General features: G+C 40.1%; 1 protein-coding gene across 4 annotated transcripts in view; it reads right to left on the reverse strand.

Annotated features, from left to right (window-relative positions):
* Window positions 1-20,073, reverse strand: part of C9H8orf34 (chromosome 9 C8orf34 homolog) — a 475,930-nt gene that overhangs the window by 330,909 nt on the left and 124,948 nt on the right. For all 4 annotated transcript variants that reach the window (XM_030937845.1, XM_030937846.1, XM_030937844.1 and 1 more), the window contains one exon: window positions 1,485-1,513. In XM_030937845.1, coding sequence (XP_030793705.1) covers window positions 1,485-1,513 — 29 coding nt within the window. The remainder of the gene's footprint in view (window positions 1-1,484; window positions 1,514-20,073) is intronic.

The raw sequence follows: 20,073 nt of genomic DNA on the forward strand, positions 1-20,073 counted from the left end.
AATTACCTCCAGGTGATGTGTATAAGATGTATATGAAACATAAATGAATTTTGTTTTAGACTTTGGTCCCAGCCCCATGATATCTCTTTATATATATATGAGTGTTCCAAAATCCAAAAAGCCACCTGAAATTCAAAACACTTCTTGCCCCAAGTGTTTTGGATAAGGTGTATGCAACCTGTACAATACTTTCTATCATACATTATGTTTATACCTAGTCTCCAAGCCAAATTTCAATATATTTTCTGTCTCAAAAGATATCTAGAGCAGTGTTCACCAAATATTGATGATGGCTATTTCTACATGCTTCTCTCTTTCCAGCTACACATCTGATGTTAGAGATTTTTTTCAGTCAAAACAACAAATCACAACAGATTGAATGCAGAAGCAGATATGAAAATGTAGCAGTTTTTAATTAAGCCATACATTAAAGAGATTTTCAAAATGTAAACAATGCAACTTTCTTACTAACATCTTGTTTTAGAATATAAAAGTATTTTTCCCAAAAATGTTATTTGTGTTAGGGTAATGGTTTAATCACTGCTATTTTTTAAAAAAACACGTAAATTTGTTATTAGTTTGAATTTTTAACGTTTAGATATCTAATATCAATATATTATCAACACAAGAGTCTAATATTGATAGATATAATCCATGTAAATCAAGGCTCTTTGGGGTCCTCTCTAATTTTTAACAATGTAAAGGGTTTTTGAGACTAAAAAAATGAGAATATGAATAGTTATAAATCAAATCTCTATCATAAGCAATAACTCATATAAACATGTTTAATAGGCAACTCAAAATAAACAATCTAAATGAGAACTCTTGATGTTATCCAAACCTGACAAATTTGATTTTTTCCTAGTTTTTCTAATTGTAGTAAGTGGTATCACAATTGACCTAGTTGCTCATCTCCCAAACCTAGCAGTCCATCATTGACTGGTTTGTTCCACAATTTCCCACATCCAATCCATTAGCAAGTTCCAGTGACACAACTGTAGAAATATATTCCTAATCACACCACTTCTCACCACCATCACAACTACTACCCTACTTCAAAGCACCATCATAGTCTCTTGGCATCTTGGAAAATTAAAATAAACAAACAAAAAACTTTATTGGTAAGGTTTCCAAAGAGGAGCTCTCAAAAAATACAATGTTTTCCATATCATTATCATTTAGGTACAAGTGGAATAAAATAATTTACATAATATAGTGTTATGAGTTTTTATTTTACAATATAGTGATTCCATTTTCTCTAACCAAATTCTAAAGGCCTTGACTCAAAAGAGTAGGTGATATATATTTAATGGAATAGCTTTCATAAAACAACATGTATTTAACTTTCAAAGTTTTAAAATGTTAGCACCAAATAAATTATACTTGAACATTTTATATGTTTCAGAAAATTTATTTATATTGAGACAGCAGAATAAAAGGTAAGTTCTACATTTTCTTTTCACCAGATGTATAGTTCAACTTACCTTATCGAGTTCATCTGAAATTGCAATACCTGGGATTTAAAAGAGATTTATAAAAAAAAGTTTTAGAAGCAATCTTTAGTAACCTAATGTTCAAAACAAACTTTCTATTTGTAAAAGTAGTGCATTTTCTACTCTATTTTTTTCTTTTTATTAGTGCTTCAAAATAACATGGCACATCCTTTTTACCAATGAAAACAAATTAGGAATTTAAGTCAACTATAACAGCTATGAACTTCTGAAGCAATGCAAATGATGCAACAAAAACAAAGCAGTGCCATATTCCTTGCAGGTTGTTAAAGGCTGAACAAACATGCAAATATGATTGTAGAAATATCATTTTTAGGTTATGATGACAATAAAGTATAACTTAGCCTGTTACTATTTTGCTCCTTGTTAAGAATTTAGACTCCCAGAATAATTAGATATTAAGGCAGAATGGTGGTCCAAGATGATTTATTCTAATGTCTTTATTTTGTGGATGAGGAAATAGACGAGAAAGTTTAAGGAATTTTCCCACAGTCCCTCAGATTGACAGCTCCTTGAGCCAATGCATAAATGATTCCCCCTCACAAGTTTCTTCCCCACCATCCACATATTTCTCATTGCACATCAGTCTAATTTCTGTCTTTATCCTTTCTCCAAAATTATTCTAAGTCAGCAATGTAAAAAGTCTAGTCCTTAATTTCTCTGTGATGATACACTATCAATTCCTCTTTACTGAAATGCTATCCTCTCTTTTCTGTGCTCCATTGTCTCCTTCACAGGAATCCTCTTTTTTGCAGGGATAGGGGTCCTTTCCTGAAATGGCAAGGGTTCTTTGCTGAGCTGTCTTTTCTTCTCATTCGTTATACTTCTCTTGATAATCTACCCCATACCTTTGATATTTTTATTTCTCTATGTGGCACATCTTTACTGCCAGCACAGACTTCCTTCCTGAGCTAATTGTTGAATTCTTGTGAGCATTCCATTCTCAACTTGTCAGACTAAAGACATCATCCTCCCAATTCACTCTCCATTTTATTCTTTTGAACAATGGGGCTGAACTTCAGCACTGTGGCAGGGCACTGGAGCAGCTCTCAGATTCAGGGCACGGATCAAAGGGAGGTTGTTGTCAAACCCCAGCAGGGAATGAGCCAAGAGATAAGGAAAGGTCTAAAGTTTGAAGCCCAGGAGAACTTGGAGAAAATAAGAATAGGAATTGAAGCTGAAGTTCAGCAGACTACAAAGCACAGAAAGAATGAGCTGCGTTGGAAAAGAGAACCTAAAAACAGCCTCAGGATAATGAACCTGAGTAAAAAGAGCATGTTATAGGGTTCAGATCCCCTGCCTGCCTCAGGGATAGATGTAGAGGGTGTTATTGATATTTTATTAGTTCTTATATCATCTCCTACACCACTAACCTAATGAATCAATTATACACAAAGCCGAAAAAGTACACACAACTTCATCTTAGTAAATGGCACCATTGTAGATCCCCTTGTAGACAACACTAGAAACACAGATACATTTGGGGCTTATTCTTCAATATTCTATAAAATTCTTTTTTTTTTTTTTTTGGTAAAAGTCATTGGTAACTAAGAATTTTTATGCGTCACACATTAAAAGAGAGTCTAACTACCACTTCAGGGATTTTGGGTGACCAAAGCTTAACAATTATTCAAGGACTTGCTGTATTATGAAGGTAGCGCCTTCAAACGGTTAAAGGAGAAAAAGCTTTAAGGAGGGCTAGCATTGGAGCTGGGCTGTATCACTGCTGAGTGAACCGTGATGGAGAGCTCAGATATGATGGCACCACAGTCAAGGGGAAGACGTGAGACTAAGAGAGCTCAGAGGGCAATTACAAACATTTGTGAAGACCTAACATAAATCATTTGTGAAATGTTTGGGCTTAAAAAATATAGAGAATTACAAATGGTCATTTAGAATAACTCAGATTTTAAGAAAAGATAGGACATTTATGGGATACTAAATGGCTTATGCCACAGTCTATTGATTTAAAATACATTATTACAATTTATAAAAATTCAAACATGTCTTTTAAATGCTTATATTTACATGTAATATAATTCTATAAAAATGTTCTTTTCCAATATGAATTCAAGATTAAGACTGAATATCCTAAATATAAAATTTTAAAGGGCTTAGTCTATTTTAAAAGAGAGAGCATAGATAATATGAAACAAAATTCTCTTTCTCACCCAAAGTCATAAAGCTTGGATATCTGGAATTAAATAATCCATAATTCAATTATTTGGGATTTTTAGAACTCTCTTAATCTCTTGATTTATTTATTTATTTGTTTTTTATTTATATTTTTTTTGAGACAGAGTCTTGCCCTGTTTTCCAGGCTGGAGTGCAATGGCTGGATCTCAGCTCACTGCAACCCTCACCTCCCAGGTCCAAACGATTCTCTTGCCTCAGCCTCCCAAGTAGCTGGGATTACAGGGGCCTGCCACTATGCCCAGCCAGCTCTTGTAGTTTTAGTAGAGATGGGGTTTCACCACGTTGGCCAGTCTGGTCTCAAACTCCTGACTTCGTGATCCGCCCGCCTCAGCCTCCCAAAGTGCTGTAATTACAGGGGTGAGTCACCACACCCAGCCTGATCTCTTGATTTAACTTCCTGCATCATGCTCTCAGGCTTGCAAAAAGAGTTTTCTCATTTAACTTTTAGAAAGCTACCAGTTGATCTTTAAGTTTCTTTTATGCCTCATATTTATAAATCCATTATTCATAAAGATAGCAGCAATATATCACTTTTCCAGAAAGAAGCAAGAACTGGCAAGTAAGTAAAAAAGCCCTGTGAATAGTCAAAATGTGTGTCACACAGAACTTGCACATTACTCATGGGCTACCTCCTCTCAATTTTAGCAAACATATGAGCTGTTTTTCAGGGCTGGAAAATTTTAGCAGTTGAAAATGGAGATGAAGAGAAACATTGCTTTGAAGATATATTTCAGTACTAAGTAATGGACCCCAGAATAAAACTCAAACTAGCTAAATGGAAAACTCAGTTTGGAGAAGGAATTTTGCCTTTAATTATGCCAACTCTTTGGTCTGACCATATTTTGTTCAAATTCTTTTTTTTTTTTTTTTTTTTTTTTTTTTTTAATTTATAAAGGATGGAGGTTTAATTGACTCACATTTCAGCATGGCTGGGGAGGCCTCAGGACATTTACAATCATGGTGGAAGGGGAAGCAAACACATCCCTCTTCACATGGCGGCAACAAAGAGAGGTGCTGAGCAAAAGGGAGAAGCCCCTTATGAAACAATCAGATCTTACTAGGACTCACTCACTATCACAAGAACAGCAGCATGGAGGTAACTGCCCCCATGATTCAATTACCTCCCACTGGGTCCATCCCATGACATGTGGGGATTATCAGAACTACAATTCAAGATGAGATTTGGGTGGGGACACAGCCAAATCATATCAATTATCTTCATCAAACTTTGTGTATATTTTGTACCTTTTAAAGGTTTATTTTTTTTTTTTTTTTTTTTTTATTATACTTTAAGTTCTAGGGTACATGTGCATAACGTGCAGGTTTGTTACATATGTATACTTATGCCATGTTGGTGTGCTGCACCCATCAACTCGTCAGCACCCATCAATTCATCATTTATATCATGTATAACTCCCCAATGCAATCCCTCCCTCCTCCCCCCTCCCCCCTCCCCATGATAGACCCCAGTGTGTGATGTTCCCCTTCCCGAGTCCAAGTGATCTCATTGTTCAGTTCCCACCTATGAGTGAGAACATGCGGTGTTTGGTTTTCTCTTCTTGTGATAGTTTGCTAAGAATGATGGTTTCCAGCTGCATCCATGTCCCTACAAAGGACGCAAACTCATCCTTTTTTATGGCTGCATAGTATTCCATGGTGTATATGTGCCACATTTTCTTAATCCAGTCTGTCACAGATGGACATTTGGGTTGATTCCAAGTCTTTGCTATTGTGAATAGTGCCGCAATAAACATACGTGTACATGTGTCTTTGTAGTAGACTAATTTATAATCCTTTGGGTATATACCCAGTAGTGGGATGGCTGGGTCATATGGTACATCTAGTTCTAGATCCTTGAGGAATTGCCATACTGTTTTCCATAATGGTTGAACTAGTTTACAATCCCACCAACAGTGTAAAAGTGTTCCTATTTCTCCACATCCTCTCCAACACCTGTTGTTTCCTGACTTCTTAATGATTGCCATTCTAACTGGTGTGAGATGGTATCTCATTGTGGTTTTGATTTGCATTTCTCTGATGGCCAGTGATGATGAGCATTTTTTCATGTGTCTGTTGGCTGTATGAATATCTTCTTTTGAGAAATGTCTGTTCATATCCTTTCCCCACTTTTTGATGGGGTTGTTTGTTTTTTTCTCGTATATTTGTTTGAGTTCTTTGTAGATTCTGGATATTAGCCCTTTGTCAGATGAGTAGGTTGCAAAAATTTTCTCCCATTCTGTAGGTTGCCTGTTCACTCTGATGGTAGTTTCTTTTGCTGTGCAAAAGCTCTTTAGTTTAATTAGATCCCATTTGTCAATTATGGCTTTTGCTGCCGTTGCTTTTGGTGTTTTAGACATGAAGTCCTTGCCCATGCCTATGTCCTGAATGGTACTACCTAGATTTTCTTCTAGGGTTTTTATGGTATTAGGTCTAACATTTAAGTCTCTAATCCATCTTGAATTAATCTTCGTATAAGGGGTAAGGAAAGGATCCAGTTTCAGCTTTCTACTTATGGCTAGCCAATTTTCCCAGCACCATTTATTAAATAGGGAATCCTTTCCCCATTTCTTGTTTCTCTCAGGTTTGTCAAAGATCAGATGGCTGTAGATGTGCGGTATTATTTCTGAGGACTCTGTTCTGTTCCATTGGTCTATATCTCTGTTTTGGTACCAGTACCATGCTGTTTTGGTTACTGTAGCCTTGTAGTATAGTTTGAAGTCAGGTAGCGTGACGCCTCCAGCTTTGTCCTTTTGACTTAGGATTGTCTTGGCAATGCGGGCTCTTTTTTGGTTCCATATGAACTTTAAAGCAGTTTTTTCCAATTCCGTGAAGAAAGTCATTGGTAGCTTGATGGGGATGGCATTGAATCTATAAATAACCTTGGGGAGTATGGCCATTTTCACGATATTGATTCTTCCTATCCATGAGCATGGTATGTTCTTCCATTTGTTTGTGTCCTCTTTGATTTCACTGAGCAGTGGTTTGTAGTTCTCCTTGAAGAGGTCCTTTACATCCCTTGTAAGCTGGATTCCTAGGTATTTTATTCTCTTTGAAGCAATTGTGAATGGAAGTTCATTCCTGATTTGGCTCTCTGCTTGTCTGTTGCTGGTGTATAAGAATGCTTGTGATTTTTGCACATTAATTTTGTATCCTGAGACTTTGCTGAAGTTGCTTATCAGCTTAAGGAGATTTTGGGCTGAGACGATGGGGTTTTCTAAATATACAATCATGTCATCTGCAAACAGGGACAATTTGACTTCTTCTTTTCCTAACTGGATACCCTTGATTTCTTTCTCTTGCCTGATTGCCCTAGCCAGAACTTCCAACACTATGTTGAATAGGAGTGGTGAGAGAGGGCATCCCTGTCTTGTGCCAGTTTTCAAAGGGAATTTTTCCAGTTTTTGCCCATTCAGTATGATATTAGCTGTGGGTTTGTCATAAATAGCTCTTATTATTTTGAGGTACGTTCCATCAATACCGAATTTATTGAGCGTTTTTAGCATGAAGGGCTGTTGAATTTTGTCAAAAGCCTTTTCTGCATCTATTGAGACAATCATGTGGTTCTTGTCTTTGGTTCTGTTTATATGCTGGATTACGTTTATTGATTTGCGAATGTTGAACCAGCCTTGCATCCCAGGGATGAAGCCCACTTGATCATGGTGGATAAGCTTTTTGATGTGCTGCTGAATCCGGTTTGCCAGTATTTTATTGAGGATTTTTGCATCAATGTTCATCAGGGATATTGGTCTAAAATTCTCTTTTTTTGTTGTGTCTCTGCCAGGCTTTGGTATCAGGATGATGTTGGCCTCATAAAATGAGTTAGGGAGGATTCCCTCTTTTTCTATTGATTGGAATAGTTTCAGAAGGAATGGTACCAGCTCCTCCTTGTACCTCTGGTAGAATTCAGCTGTGAATCCATCTGGTCCTGGACTTTTTTTGGTGGGTAGGCTATTAATTGTTGCCTCAATTTCAGAGCCTGCTATTGGTCTATTCAGGGATTCAACTTCTTCCTGGTTTAGCCTTGGGAGAGTGTAAGTGTCCAGGAAATTATCCATTTCTTCTAGATTTTCTAGTTGATTTGCGTAGAGGCGTTTATAGTATTCTCTGATGGTAGTTTGTATTTCTGTGGGGTCAGTGGTGATATCCCCTTTATCATTTTTTATTGCATCTATTTGATTCCTCTCTCTTTTTTTCTTTATTAGCCTTGCTAGCGGTCTGTCAATTTTGTTGATCTTTTCAAAAAACCAACTCCTGGATTCATTGATTTTTTGGAGGGTTTTTTGTGTCTCTATCTCCTTCAGTTCTGCTCTGATCTTAGTTATTTCTTGCCTTCTGCTAGCTTTTGAATGTGATTGCTCTTGCCTCTCTAGTTCTTTTAATTGTGATGTTAGAGTGTCAATTTTAGATCTTTCCTGCTTTCTCTTGTGGGCATTTAGTGCTATAAATTTCCCTCTACACACTGCTTTAAATGTGTCCCAGAGATTCTGGTATGTTGTATCTTTGTTCTCATTGGTTTCAAAGAACATCTTTATTTCCGCTTTCATTTCGTTATGTACCCAGTAGTCATTCAGGAGCAGGTTGTTCAGTTTCCATGTAGTTGAGCGGTTTTGATTGAGTTTCTTAGTCCTGAGTTCTAGTTTGATTGCACTGTGGTCTGAGAGACAGTTTGTTATAATTTCTGTTCTTTTACATTTGCTGAGGAGTACTTTACTTCCAATTATGTGGTCAATTTTGGAATAAGTGCGATGTGGTGCTGAGAAGAATGTATATTCTGTTGATTTGGGGTGGAGAGTTCTATAGATGTCTATTAGGTCCGCTTGGTGCAGAGATGAGTTCAATTCCTGGATATCCTTGTTAACTTTCTGTCTCGTTGATCTGTCTAATGTTGACAGCGGAGTGTTGAAGTCCCCCATTATTATTGTATGGGAGTCTAAGTCTCTTTGTAAGTCTCTAAGGACTTGCTTTATGAATCTGGGTGCTCCTGTATTGGGTGCATATATATTTAGGAGAGTTAGCTCTTCCTGTTGAATTGATCCCTTTACCATTATGTAATGGCCTTCTTTGTCTCTTTTGATCTTTGATGGTTTAAAGTCTGTTTTATCAGAGACTAGGATTGCAACCCCTGCTTTTTTTTGTTCTCCATTTGCTTGGTAGATCTTCCTCCATCCCTTTATTTTGAGCCTATGTATGTCTCTGCATGTGAGATGGGTCTCCTGAATACAGCAGACTGATGGGTCTTGACTCTTTATCCAGTTTGCCAGTCTGTGTCTTTTAATTGGAGCATTTAGTCCATTAACATTTAAGGTTAATATTGTTATGTGTGAACTTGATCCTGCCATTATGATATTAACTGGTTATTTTGCTCGTTAGTTGATGCAGTTTCTTCCTAGCCTCGATGGTCTTTACATTTTGCCAAGTTTTTGTGATGGCTGGTACCGGTTGTTCCTTTCCATGTTTAGGGCTTCCTTCAGGGTCTCTTGTAAGGCAGGCCTGGTGGTGACAAAATCTCTAAGCATTTGCTTATCTGTAAAGGATTTTATTTCTCCTTCACTTATGAAACTTAGTTTGGCTGGATATGAAATTCTGGGTTGAAAATTCTTTTCTTTAAGAACGTTGAATATTGGCCCCCACTCTCTTCTGGCTTGTAGAGTTTCTGCCGAGAGATCTGCTGTTAGTCTGATGGGCTTCCCTTTGTGGGTGACCCGACCTTTCTCTCTGGCTGCCCTTAAGATTTTTTCCTTCATTTCAATTTTGGTGAATCTGGCAATTATGTGTCTTGGAGTTGCTCTTCTGGAGGAGTATCTTTGTGGCGTTCTCTGTATTTCCTGAATTTGAATGTTGGCCTGCCCTACTAGGTTGGGGAAGTTCTCCTGGATGATATCCTGAAGAGTGTTTTCCAACTTGGTTCCATTTTCCCCCTCACTTTCAGGCACCCCAATCAGACGTAGATTTGGTCTTTTTACGTAATCCCATACTTCTTGCAGGCTTTGCTCATTTCTTTTTCTTCTTTTTTCTTTTGGTTTCTCTTCTCGCTTCATTTCATTCATTTGATCTTCAATCGCTGATACTCTTTCTTCCAGTTGATCGAGTCGGTTACTGAAGCTTGTGCATTTGTCACGTATTTCTCGTGTCATGGTTTTCATCTCTGTCATTTCGTTTATGATCTTCTCTGCATTAATGAGTCTAGCTGTCAATTCTTCCACTCTTTTTTCAAGATTTTTAGTTTCTTTGCGCTGGGTACGTAATTCCTCCTTTAGCTCTGATAAGTTTGATGGACTGAAGCCTTCTTCTCTCCTCTCGTCCAAGTCATTCTCTGACCAGCTTTGATCCGTTGCTGGTGATGGGCTGCGCTCCTTTGCAGGGGGAGATGCGCTTTTATTTTTTGAATTTCCAGCTTTTCTGCCCTGCTTCTTCCCCATCTTTGTGGTTTTATCTGTCTCTGGTCTTTGATGGTGGTGACGAACTGATGGGGTTTTGGTATAGGTGTCCTTCCTGTTTGATAGTTTTCCTTCTGACAGTCAGAAGGACTGTCTGTTGGTCTGTTGGAGATTGCTTGAGGTCCACTCCAGACCCTGTTTGCCTGGGTATCAGCAGCAGAGGTTGCCGAAGATAGAATATTGCTGAACAGCGAGTGTACCTGTCTGATTCTTCCTTTGGAAGTGTCCTCTCAGGGGTGTACTCCACCCTGTGAGGTGTGGGGTGTCAGACTGCCCCTAGTGGGGGATTTCTCCCAGCTAGGCTACTCAGGGGTCAGGGACACACCTGAGCAGGCAGTCTGTCCGTTCTCAGATCTCAACCTCCGCGTTGGGAGATCCGCGGCTCTCCCCAAAGCTGTCAGACAGAGTCGTTCGCGTCTGCACCGGCTCCCGCTACTTCCCCTGTTGGTCTTCAGCTGTGCGCTGTCCCCAGAGGTGGAGACTACAGAGACAGGCAGGCTTCCTTGAGCTGCTGTGAGCTCCACCCAGTTCGAGCTTCCCAGCGGCTTTGTTTACCTACTTAAGCCTCAGCAATGGCGGGCGCCCCTCCCCCAGCCTCGCTGCTGCCTTGCGGATAGATCGCGGCAGACTGCTGTGTTAGCAGTGAGGGAGGCTTCGTGGGCGTGGGACCCTCCCGGCCAGGTGTGGGATATATTCTCCTGGAATGCCTGTATGTTTACAGCGCAGTATTGGGGTGGGAGTTACCCGATTTTCCAGGTGTTGTGTGTCTCAGTTCCCCTGGCTAGGAAAACGGATCCCCTTCCCCCTTGCGCTTCCAGGTGAGGCGATGCCTCGCCCTGCTTCAGCTCTCGCTGGTCAGGCTGCAGCAGCTGACCAGCACCGATTGTCCGGCACTCCCTAGTGAGATGACCCCAGTACCTCAGTTGAAAATGCAGAAATCACCGGTCTTCTGTGTCGCTCGCGCTGGGAGTTGGAGACTGGAGTTGTTCCTATTCGGCCATCTTGCTCCGCCCCCCTCAAATTCTTATTATCATATTTTCTTAAAATTTACGTATTTTGATGACTTTGCCTGAGAAATTATCCAAATAAATCTTCACTCTATTATCAGTAATTCTTTCAGCTTTCTATTATCAATGTCAAGTTGCCTAGGGAATTTTTTTAAAATTCTTATTTCATTTTTAATCAAAGCTTAAACAGATTAAAAGCAGTTGAAAGAATTTTAATGAAATGCTTCACAGAGGCATGAAGCTCTAATGGGAACCATTTATACTGAGTAGCTAGGATGCTTCTCCCAGTGTCTAGCAGAACATCCACAGCTATTCCCTGAGAAGATATTAACAACTTTTAGGCATTTTATTAACTTTTAAAAGGTATTATATTTTAAATTGAGATTCTTTTTTAAGTTTATGAACACTGGGGATCTTCAGAAAACAGTAAACATGCAAAAGAAAACGAATTGGGTTGCTAAGATATGTTGTAAGAAAGAAAAGACCAGGATTTGAGGGTGGGACTCTTAATGAAAATGGAATATATGGTCCTTGTAAAAGTCAAACTAGAGCTTAAAGGAAACACCCTATCAGGGTGATATGGTTTGGATTTGTGTCCCTGCCCAAATCTCATGTTGAATTGTAATCCCCAGTGTTAGAGGTGGGGGCTGGTGGGAGGTGACTGGATCACAGGGGTGGATTTCTCATGAATGGTTTACCACCATGTCCTTGTTGCCACTCTCACGATAGTGAGTTCTCAAATGATGTGGTCCTTTGAAAATGTATAGAAAATGTATAGCACCTTCCCTAACCTTGCTCTTGCTTTTGTTTTCGCCATTTGATTGCGAATTCCTGCTTAGCCTTGTGTCATGATCATAAGCCCCCAGAGGCCTCCCCAAAGGCAGATGCCGGTGTTATGCTTCCTGTAGAGCCTGCAAAACCATAAGCCAATTAAACCTCCTTTCTTATAAATTAGTCAGACTCAGGTATTTATTTACAGCAATGCAAGAACAGCCTAATACACAAAGTAACTGTTGCTTAGGGTAGCAATGATGTCCAACTGTAGGAGTGAGCTGCCTGGCAGAGAAGGGGAAAATTAGTTCTTTGAGAAACTGAGCTTCTCTTCTGGATAAAGAAGCAGTGGCTCCCACAGGCATGTCAGAGGTAGACATGAATCAGGTAGAATTTCCTGATTCACCATGGAGCAAACCTATGTAGATGGCCTCCATTTGTGTCATTTAGTTTATGGGCCTTTCCATTTATTCTCAACTCCAAAGAGGTCTCACTGTGCACAGGCTAAAGCAACTCCATCTTTGATGCTAATCCGCCATGTTGACTTCTAATGAACCCAGTTCTGGGAATGCCTCTAAGATTTCCCATTTATCTATTATTCCTTGTTTAAGAGCAGGTACTTACCATAAATCCTGCCATTAGGTCAAAACAACCTTGATGCTATTGTGCTTCAGTTGTCCTACATATCCCTTCTAAATCACGTATGCCCTTTCCCTACGGTATATAAGTCCTGGGTCTGGAAGATAATGGTGCAGGGACTCACCTTGTCTTGCATCCTCCCCAGACACACACGTGGCTTCTGTTCATTAGTCCCTATTAAATGTTTCTTTCTAAATTCAACTTGCAGCCTCTTTCTTTGGCTTTTCAGCTTTCTCTGACTTTTGGGGGTATATTTGCATAGACCAGCACAGTACAAAACACATTAGTATCAGAAACTTATTTCAAAACACAGTTTTCATATTCTCATGTTTGAGTTGCCTTCTGTAAGGGAAATAAGAGCTATCAGTTTCTTCAAGACTTCCATCTTTCTAGGCATCTGCTCAGCCACAGAGTTAGAATTAGGTTGTAGTTATAGGAAATGGAAGTAGCAACTTTTCAAAATTCTCTACACCTTAGTGTAATTCATTTCACAGAAGTAGGTTCGAAAATTCATATAGTATAAAATGGTACTATTTCTCTAAAATCTACTTCCCTATTGGAAAAAAAATGCCAATTGTATTATAATGTAGAAAATTAGACTCCCCAATTCTTTCTTTTTTAAAGCCTTTTTTCAACTGTGAAATAAAATTCAAATACAAAAATAGAGCATATAGCTTGGAAATATCAGTTTTATGCTATAGCTGGCCCATACTGGCTTGTGAAAACCAACTCCCCATATTCCTTCCCAACAACTCATTCAGTAATGTCACACAGATAGCTTGAAATTAGCCACAGTGGGAATATTTACATCATGGAAATCGACAAATGCTGAAAATCAGGGCTTATTTTCAGAGTTAGCTTACTGGCATGCCACTGAGTATAAAGAGTAATGTTAAAGCAAATACCTGTATAAGTAGAACCTTTATCAGTAAATGGGTGATCAACAACCTCTGGCAATTAGTCAATCAAAACACGCTTTAGACTGGGCACAGCAGCTCAGTAATCTTAACACTTCGGGAAGTGTTAACAAAGCTGTAATCTTAACACTTCGGGAAGCTGAGGTGGGAAGATATCTTGAACTCAGGAGTTCGAAACCAGCCTGGGCAACATAGTAAGACCTTATCTCTACTTATATCTTAAAATACATTTTTTTTAAAAAACACCCTTTATACAGACTGCTAATTACTTTTAAAGAGGATTCCTGCTAGAAATTGAGGAATTTTATCCTCAATTAGTGTATTAGTTTGTTTTCACATGGCTGATAAAGACATACCTGAAACTGGGAACAAAAAGAGATTTAACTGGACTTACAGTTCCAAATGACTGGGGAGGCCCCAGAATCATGATGGGAGACAAAAGGCACTTCTTAGATGGCAAAGGCAAGAGGAAATGAGAAAGAAGCAAAAATGGAAACCCCTGATAAACCTATTAGATCTCAGGAGACTTATTCACTAGCATGAGAATAGCACAGGAAAATTTGGTCCCCATGATTCAATTATCTCCCCCTGGGTCCCTCCCACAACACGTGGGAATTCTGGAAGATACAATTCAAGTTGAGATTTGGGTGGGGACACAGCCAATCCATATCATTCCACCCCAGCCCCTCCAAATCTCATGTCCTCACATTTCAAAACCAATCATGCCTTCCCAACAGTCCCCCAAAATCTTAACTCATTTCAGCATTAACCCAGTCCAAAGTCTTATCTGAAACAAGGCAAGTCCCTTCTACATATGAGCCAGTAAAATCAAAAGCAAGCTAGTTACTTCCTAGATGCAATGGGGGTACAGGTATTGGGGTATAGGTATTGGTTAAATACAGTCATTCCAAAAGGGAGAGATTGGCCAAAACAAAGGGCTTACAGAGTCCATGCAAGTCTTAAATCCAGTAGGGTAGTCAAATTTTAAAGCTCCAAAATGATCTCCTTTAACTCCAGGTCTCATATCGAGTCCATGCTGATGCAAGAAGTGGGCGCACACGGTCTTAGGCAGCTCCGCCCCTGTGGCTTTGCAGGGTACGCCTCCCTCCTGGCTGCTTTCATGGACTGGCTTTGAGTGTCTGTAGCTTTTCCAGGTGCACGGTGCAAGCTTTTGGTGGATCTACAATTTTGGGGTCTGGAGGATGGTGGCCCTCTTCCCACAGCTCCACTAGGTGGTGCCCCAGTAGGGACTCAGTGTAGGGGCTCCAACCCCACATTTCCCTTCCACACTGCCCTAGCAGAGGTTCTCCATGAGGGTCCCACCACCGAAGCAATGTTTGCCTGGGCATCCAGGCATTTCCATGCATCTTCTAAAATCTAGGAAGACATTCCCAAACCTCAGTTCTTGACTTTGGTGCACTCGCAGGCTCAACACCACATGAAAGCTGCCAAGGCTTGGGGCTTACACGCTCTGAAGCCAAAGCCCACATTGTACGTTGGCCCCTTTCAGCTACGGCTGGGACACAGGGCTCCTCATGCACACAACACAGGGACCCTGGATCTGGCCCACGAAATTACATCTTCCTCTTGGGCCTCTGGGCCTGTGATGGGAGGGGCTGTCATGAAAGTCTCTGACATGACCTGGAGACATTTTGCCCTGTGGTCTTGGGGATTGGCTCCTGGCTACGTATGCAAATTTTTACAGCCAGCTTGAATTTTTCCCCAGAAAATAGGTCTTTCTTTTCTGTTGCAAAGTCAAGCTGCAAATTTTCCAAACTTTTATGCTCTGCTCCCCTTATAAAACAGAATGCCTTTAACAGTACCCAAGTCACCTCTTGAATGCTTTGCTGCTTAGAAATTTCTTCTGCCAGATACCCTAAATCATCTTTCTCAAGTTCAAAGTTCCACAAATCTCTAGGGCAGGGACAAAATGCTGCCAGTCTCTTTGCTAAAATATAACAAGAGTCACCTTTGTTCCAGTTCCCAACAAGTTCCTCATCTCCATCTGAGACCACCTCAGCCTGGACCTTATTGTTCATATCACTATCGGCATTTTTGTTGAAGCCACTCAACAAGTTTCTAGGAAGTTTCAAACTTTCACACATTTTCCTGTCTTCTTCTGAGGATTCCAAACTGTTCCAACCTCTATGTGTTACCCAGTTCCAAAGTTGCTTCCACATTTTCAGGTATCTTTTTGGCAACACCCCATTCTCAGTACCAATTTACTGTATTAGTTTTCATGCTGCTGATAAAGACATACCCAAAACTGGGAACAAAAAGAAGTTTAATTGAACTTACAGCTCCACATGGCTAGGGAGGCCTCAGAATCATGGCAGGAGGTGAAAGATACTTCTTACATGGCGGTGGCAAGAGAAAACAAGGAAGAATCAAAAGCAGAAACCCCTGATAAACCCATCAGATCTTGTGAGACTTATACACTAGCGTGAGAATAGCACAGGAAAAACTGGCCCCTGTGATTCAATTACCTCCCCCTGGGTCCCTCCCACAACACATGGGAATTCTGGGAGATACAATTCAAGTTGAGATTTCGTTGATGACACAGCCAAATCATATTAATTGGGTATCCTAGAACAAAAGTTGAAAAAATTTTCTGTTATGGGCTAAATAGTAAATATTGTAGATATAGATCATATCATACTCACACATTATTTTTCTTTCTTTATAAATAACTCTTTTAAAATGTAAAAATCATGGTTAGAACATGAGTCACAAAAACAGCTACAGGTTGGATTTGGCCCATGGGTGAGAGTTTGCTGAACCCTGCTCTAGAAGCACATTTCAATTTTCATCCTTGATTAACCAGTGCATTCATTTCTCCAAGGACAGTTCCAAATGGTGTTGCGTTTCATCAGGCCCCTCTACCCATCTCTTCCTCCTTCTTACTGTATAGGACCTCAAAGTTTAACATCCTGAAAACTTGAAAACTATAAGATTTGAACTTCCTGGACTTCCTGATTCCTCCTCCCCCTCAAAAAGCCATGGATGCTGTTCTCTTCAGTCTCAGAGGACAAAGTGCACTTATATCCATTTGTTTTCTTGGCTCCATCCCCAACCTCCATCTCTTGTATTTGTTCCATCTATTATCTTCTCTCCCTCTCCTGAATCTGCAAGTTCTTTATCTTGGTTTCCCCTAATACCCTAAAATCCATTAAATGTACACAGACACATACATATTCTCTCTCTCTGTCTCTCTCTCTCTCTCTCTCTCTCTCACTGTTTCTCTGTTTCTCTCTCATACACGCACAGAAGAAACTAAAGGAAATCAGACCAAAATGACCAAAAAATTCCAAATTTCCCCACTAATTGCTGCCCTCTTTCGCATCTTCACTTCCATCATAACTTTTTGCAGAAGGACATACCCCTCCTTTCTCTACTCCTCATCTCTCTTCATTGCTGTCCTTTCCTTCTTCCATCTACTGCATACAAGCTTCTGCTTCCAGTAGTCTCTAAAAATTATTCTTTAATTATTCTTAAAATTATTCTTTATAAAGTAACTATATACATACTGATATCAAGTCAAATTGCATCTTTTCTATTGCAAATATATACCCTTTATATTTCATTTGATCAAATCAAGACATGTTCAGCATAAAAAAATAGGGAAAAAATAAAATAAGCCCCCATTCACAGACAACTAATGACAACAGCTTACTCAGTGTTCTTTCAAATAATATCGTATGCATATGATATGGTTTGGCTCTGTGTCCCCAATCAAATCTCATCTCAAATTGTAATTTCCACTTGTTGAGGGAGAAACCTGTAATCCCCATGTGTTGGCAAAGGGAGGTGACTGGATCATGGGGGCAGTGTTCCACATTCTGTTCTCATGATAGTGAGTTCTCACAAGATCTGATGGTTTTATAAGAGGCTCATCCTCCTTCACTTTCATTCTCTCTCCTGCCATCTTGTGAAGAAGGTGTCTGCTTCTCCTTCTGCCATAATTGTAAGTTTCCTGAGGCCTCCTCAGCCATGTGGGACTGTGATTAAATTACACTGCTTTCCTTTATAAATTACCCAGTCTCAGGCATTTCTTTATAGCAGTGTGAAAACAGACTAACAGCAAATTGATACTGGGAGTTTGGGGCACTGCTATAAAGACACTTGAAAATGTGGAAGCAACTTTGAAACTGGACAGGCAGATGTTGGAACAGTTTGAAGGGCTCAGAAGAAGAGAGGAAGATGTGGGAAAGTTTGGAACTTCCTGGAGACTTGTTGAATGGTTTTGACTAAAATGCTGATAGTGATATGGACAATGAAGACCAGGCTGAGGTGGTCTCAGATGGAGATGAGAAAATTGAGCAACTGGGAACTGGAGCAAAGGTCACTCTTGCTATGCTTTAGTAAAGAGACTGGTGGCATCTGTAGGGAAGATCTGTGGATCTTTGAACTTGAGAGAGATGATCTGAAATTGAAAGTTATGTTTAAAAGAGAAGCAGAGCATAAAAGTTTGAAAATTTTGCAGGCTGACTATGTGGTAGAAAAGAACAACCCAATTTTGGAGAAGAAATTCAAACCAGCTGCAGAAATTTGCATAAGTAACAAGGAGCTGAATGTTATTCACCAAGACAATGGGGAAAATGTCTCCAGGGCATGTCAGAGGTATTCATGGCAGCCCCTGCCATCAAAGGCCCAGAGACCTAGGAGGAAAAATGGTTTCTTGGGCCAGGCTCAGAGTCCCTGCTGCTCTGTGCAGCCTCAGGACATGGCGTCCTGTATCCCAGCCACTTCAGCTCCAGTGGTGGCTACAAGGGACCAAGGGCTATTGCTTCAGAGGGTGCAAGCCCCAAGCCTTGGTGGCTTCCATGTGGTGTTGGGCCTGTGGGTGCACAGAGGTCAAGAACTGAGGTTTGGGAAACTCCACCTAGATTTCAGAGGATGTATGGAAATGCCTGAATGTCCAGGCAGAAGTCTACTACACAGGTGGAGCCCTCATGGAGAGCCTCTGCTAGGGCAGTACAAAGGGGAAATGCAGGGGTGGCTCCCACAGCCTTGGGCATTCCTCCTTCATGGCTGGCATTGAGTGTCTGTGGCTTTTCCAGGAGCACAGTGCAAGCTGTTGGTGGATCTATCATTCTGGGATCTGAAGGATGGTGGCCTTCTTCTCATCGTGCCACTAGGCAGTGCTCCAGTGGGAACTGTGTGTGGAGGCTCCAACCCCACATTTCCCCTTTGCACTGCCCTCACAGAGGTTCTCCATGAGGAGTCTCTGCTTTGTTTCAGGCTCTATTCATCTCTGTCCTTGCCTCCAGGCATGGATCATATCAACTCTGTCCTCATGTTGCCTCCAAGAGTGATTGGTAAAAAAAAAATTCAAACTTGCTTAGGATCATAATCTACTGACAAGATTCCTGTAGCATAGAAGTCCCTACACCTGATTCCTGACTTCTCTGTAACCCAGACTTCTTGCTTCATTCCTTTTATTATTTGTTTCACCCTTCATGCACCAACAATATGACCTGTGATCTAAGAGATCAAAACAGACACCCCTTTATCAACTAGGATGGACCTCAAGGTTAAGGAAATGAAGGTTAGGTAGGGGTTGAGAGTTCAAGGTCCAGCTGATGTGGCAACTTCCTAAATTCCTATGGCTACAAGAAAATCCATACACTTGCTAAACTCCCTAGCAATAAGAGCTATCAGGAAAATTATCATACCCACTCCCTAACTCTGAATTACAAGCCAGACCACTAAGGTAACAGGACCAGCCTTACAAACATTCTTTTCTGATAAGCAACTGCAGACTTTAAGCCAGTTTCAGCCAACTTATAGAGACTGTGCATAAACTGTCTTTATATCCTATGATTCACCTTTTGACATAGTGATATTCCACTTCATTTTAATGCTAAAACCACACCACCAAGTGAACATAGGATGCATGTTACATATATGTTTGCCCATTGTGCATGTACTCAACTGCCCACATAAATATGTATGGCTTTCCCCCAAACCTACTGAATATGTATGACACCTTTGTAATACAGACCCTGTAAGGCATAAAACCCAACCTGCCCTTTCCCTCTGCACTTTTAGTTCACACCAGAGACTACCTCTTGCTGGTTTGCAAACTGGTATCAGCAATAAAACTCTCCTTTTTACTATTCAGTCATCCTTGTGGCCTTTTCAATGATAAAACTTCCTCTTTCTTTGAAATACATCCTTACACACATGCTTCTCTCTTCCAGGATTATCTGTCTGCACGACATATCTTGACTCTCCTCCTACTGTACCTTGACCTTTGGATACTTCCAAATTTGATTCAGATAACTTTTCTATCAAGTTGTCCCTAAACTCCTTTGGAGATTCTTCTATGCCTCCTCCGTTCTGTTAAAGTACTTTGTACAAGACTTTGAAACTATGATTTCCAAACCTGTCTCCACTACTAAAATGTAAGCTTGAAGTCTAGGTCCACGTGTTAGTCATCTTTGCATTCCCGTATACATTCAATGAATATGGGAATGAATGAACAAGTAATTGCCACATTATCCATCTCTATTTTCTCTCATACATAGTTATTCTATCACTCCTTAGACTGTTTTTCAGAAAGGACTTCTTGGGTACATTCCTGACTGACTCA

Source organism: Rhinopithecus roxellana, chromosome 9 (genome assembly GCF_007565055.1).
Source record: "Rhinopithecus roxellana isolate Shanxi Qingling chromosome 9, ASM756505v1, whole genome shotgun sequence".
NCBI classification, from domain to species: domain Eukaryota; kingdom Metazoa; phylum Chordata; class Mammalia; order Primates; family Cercopithecidae; genus Rhinopithecus; species Rhinopithecus roxellana.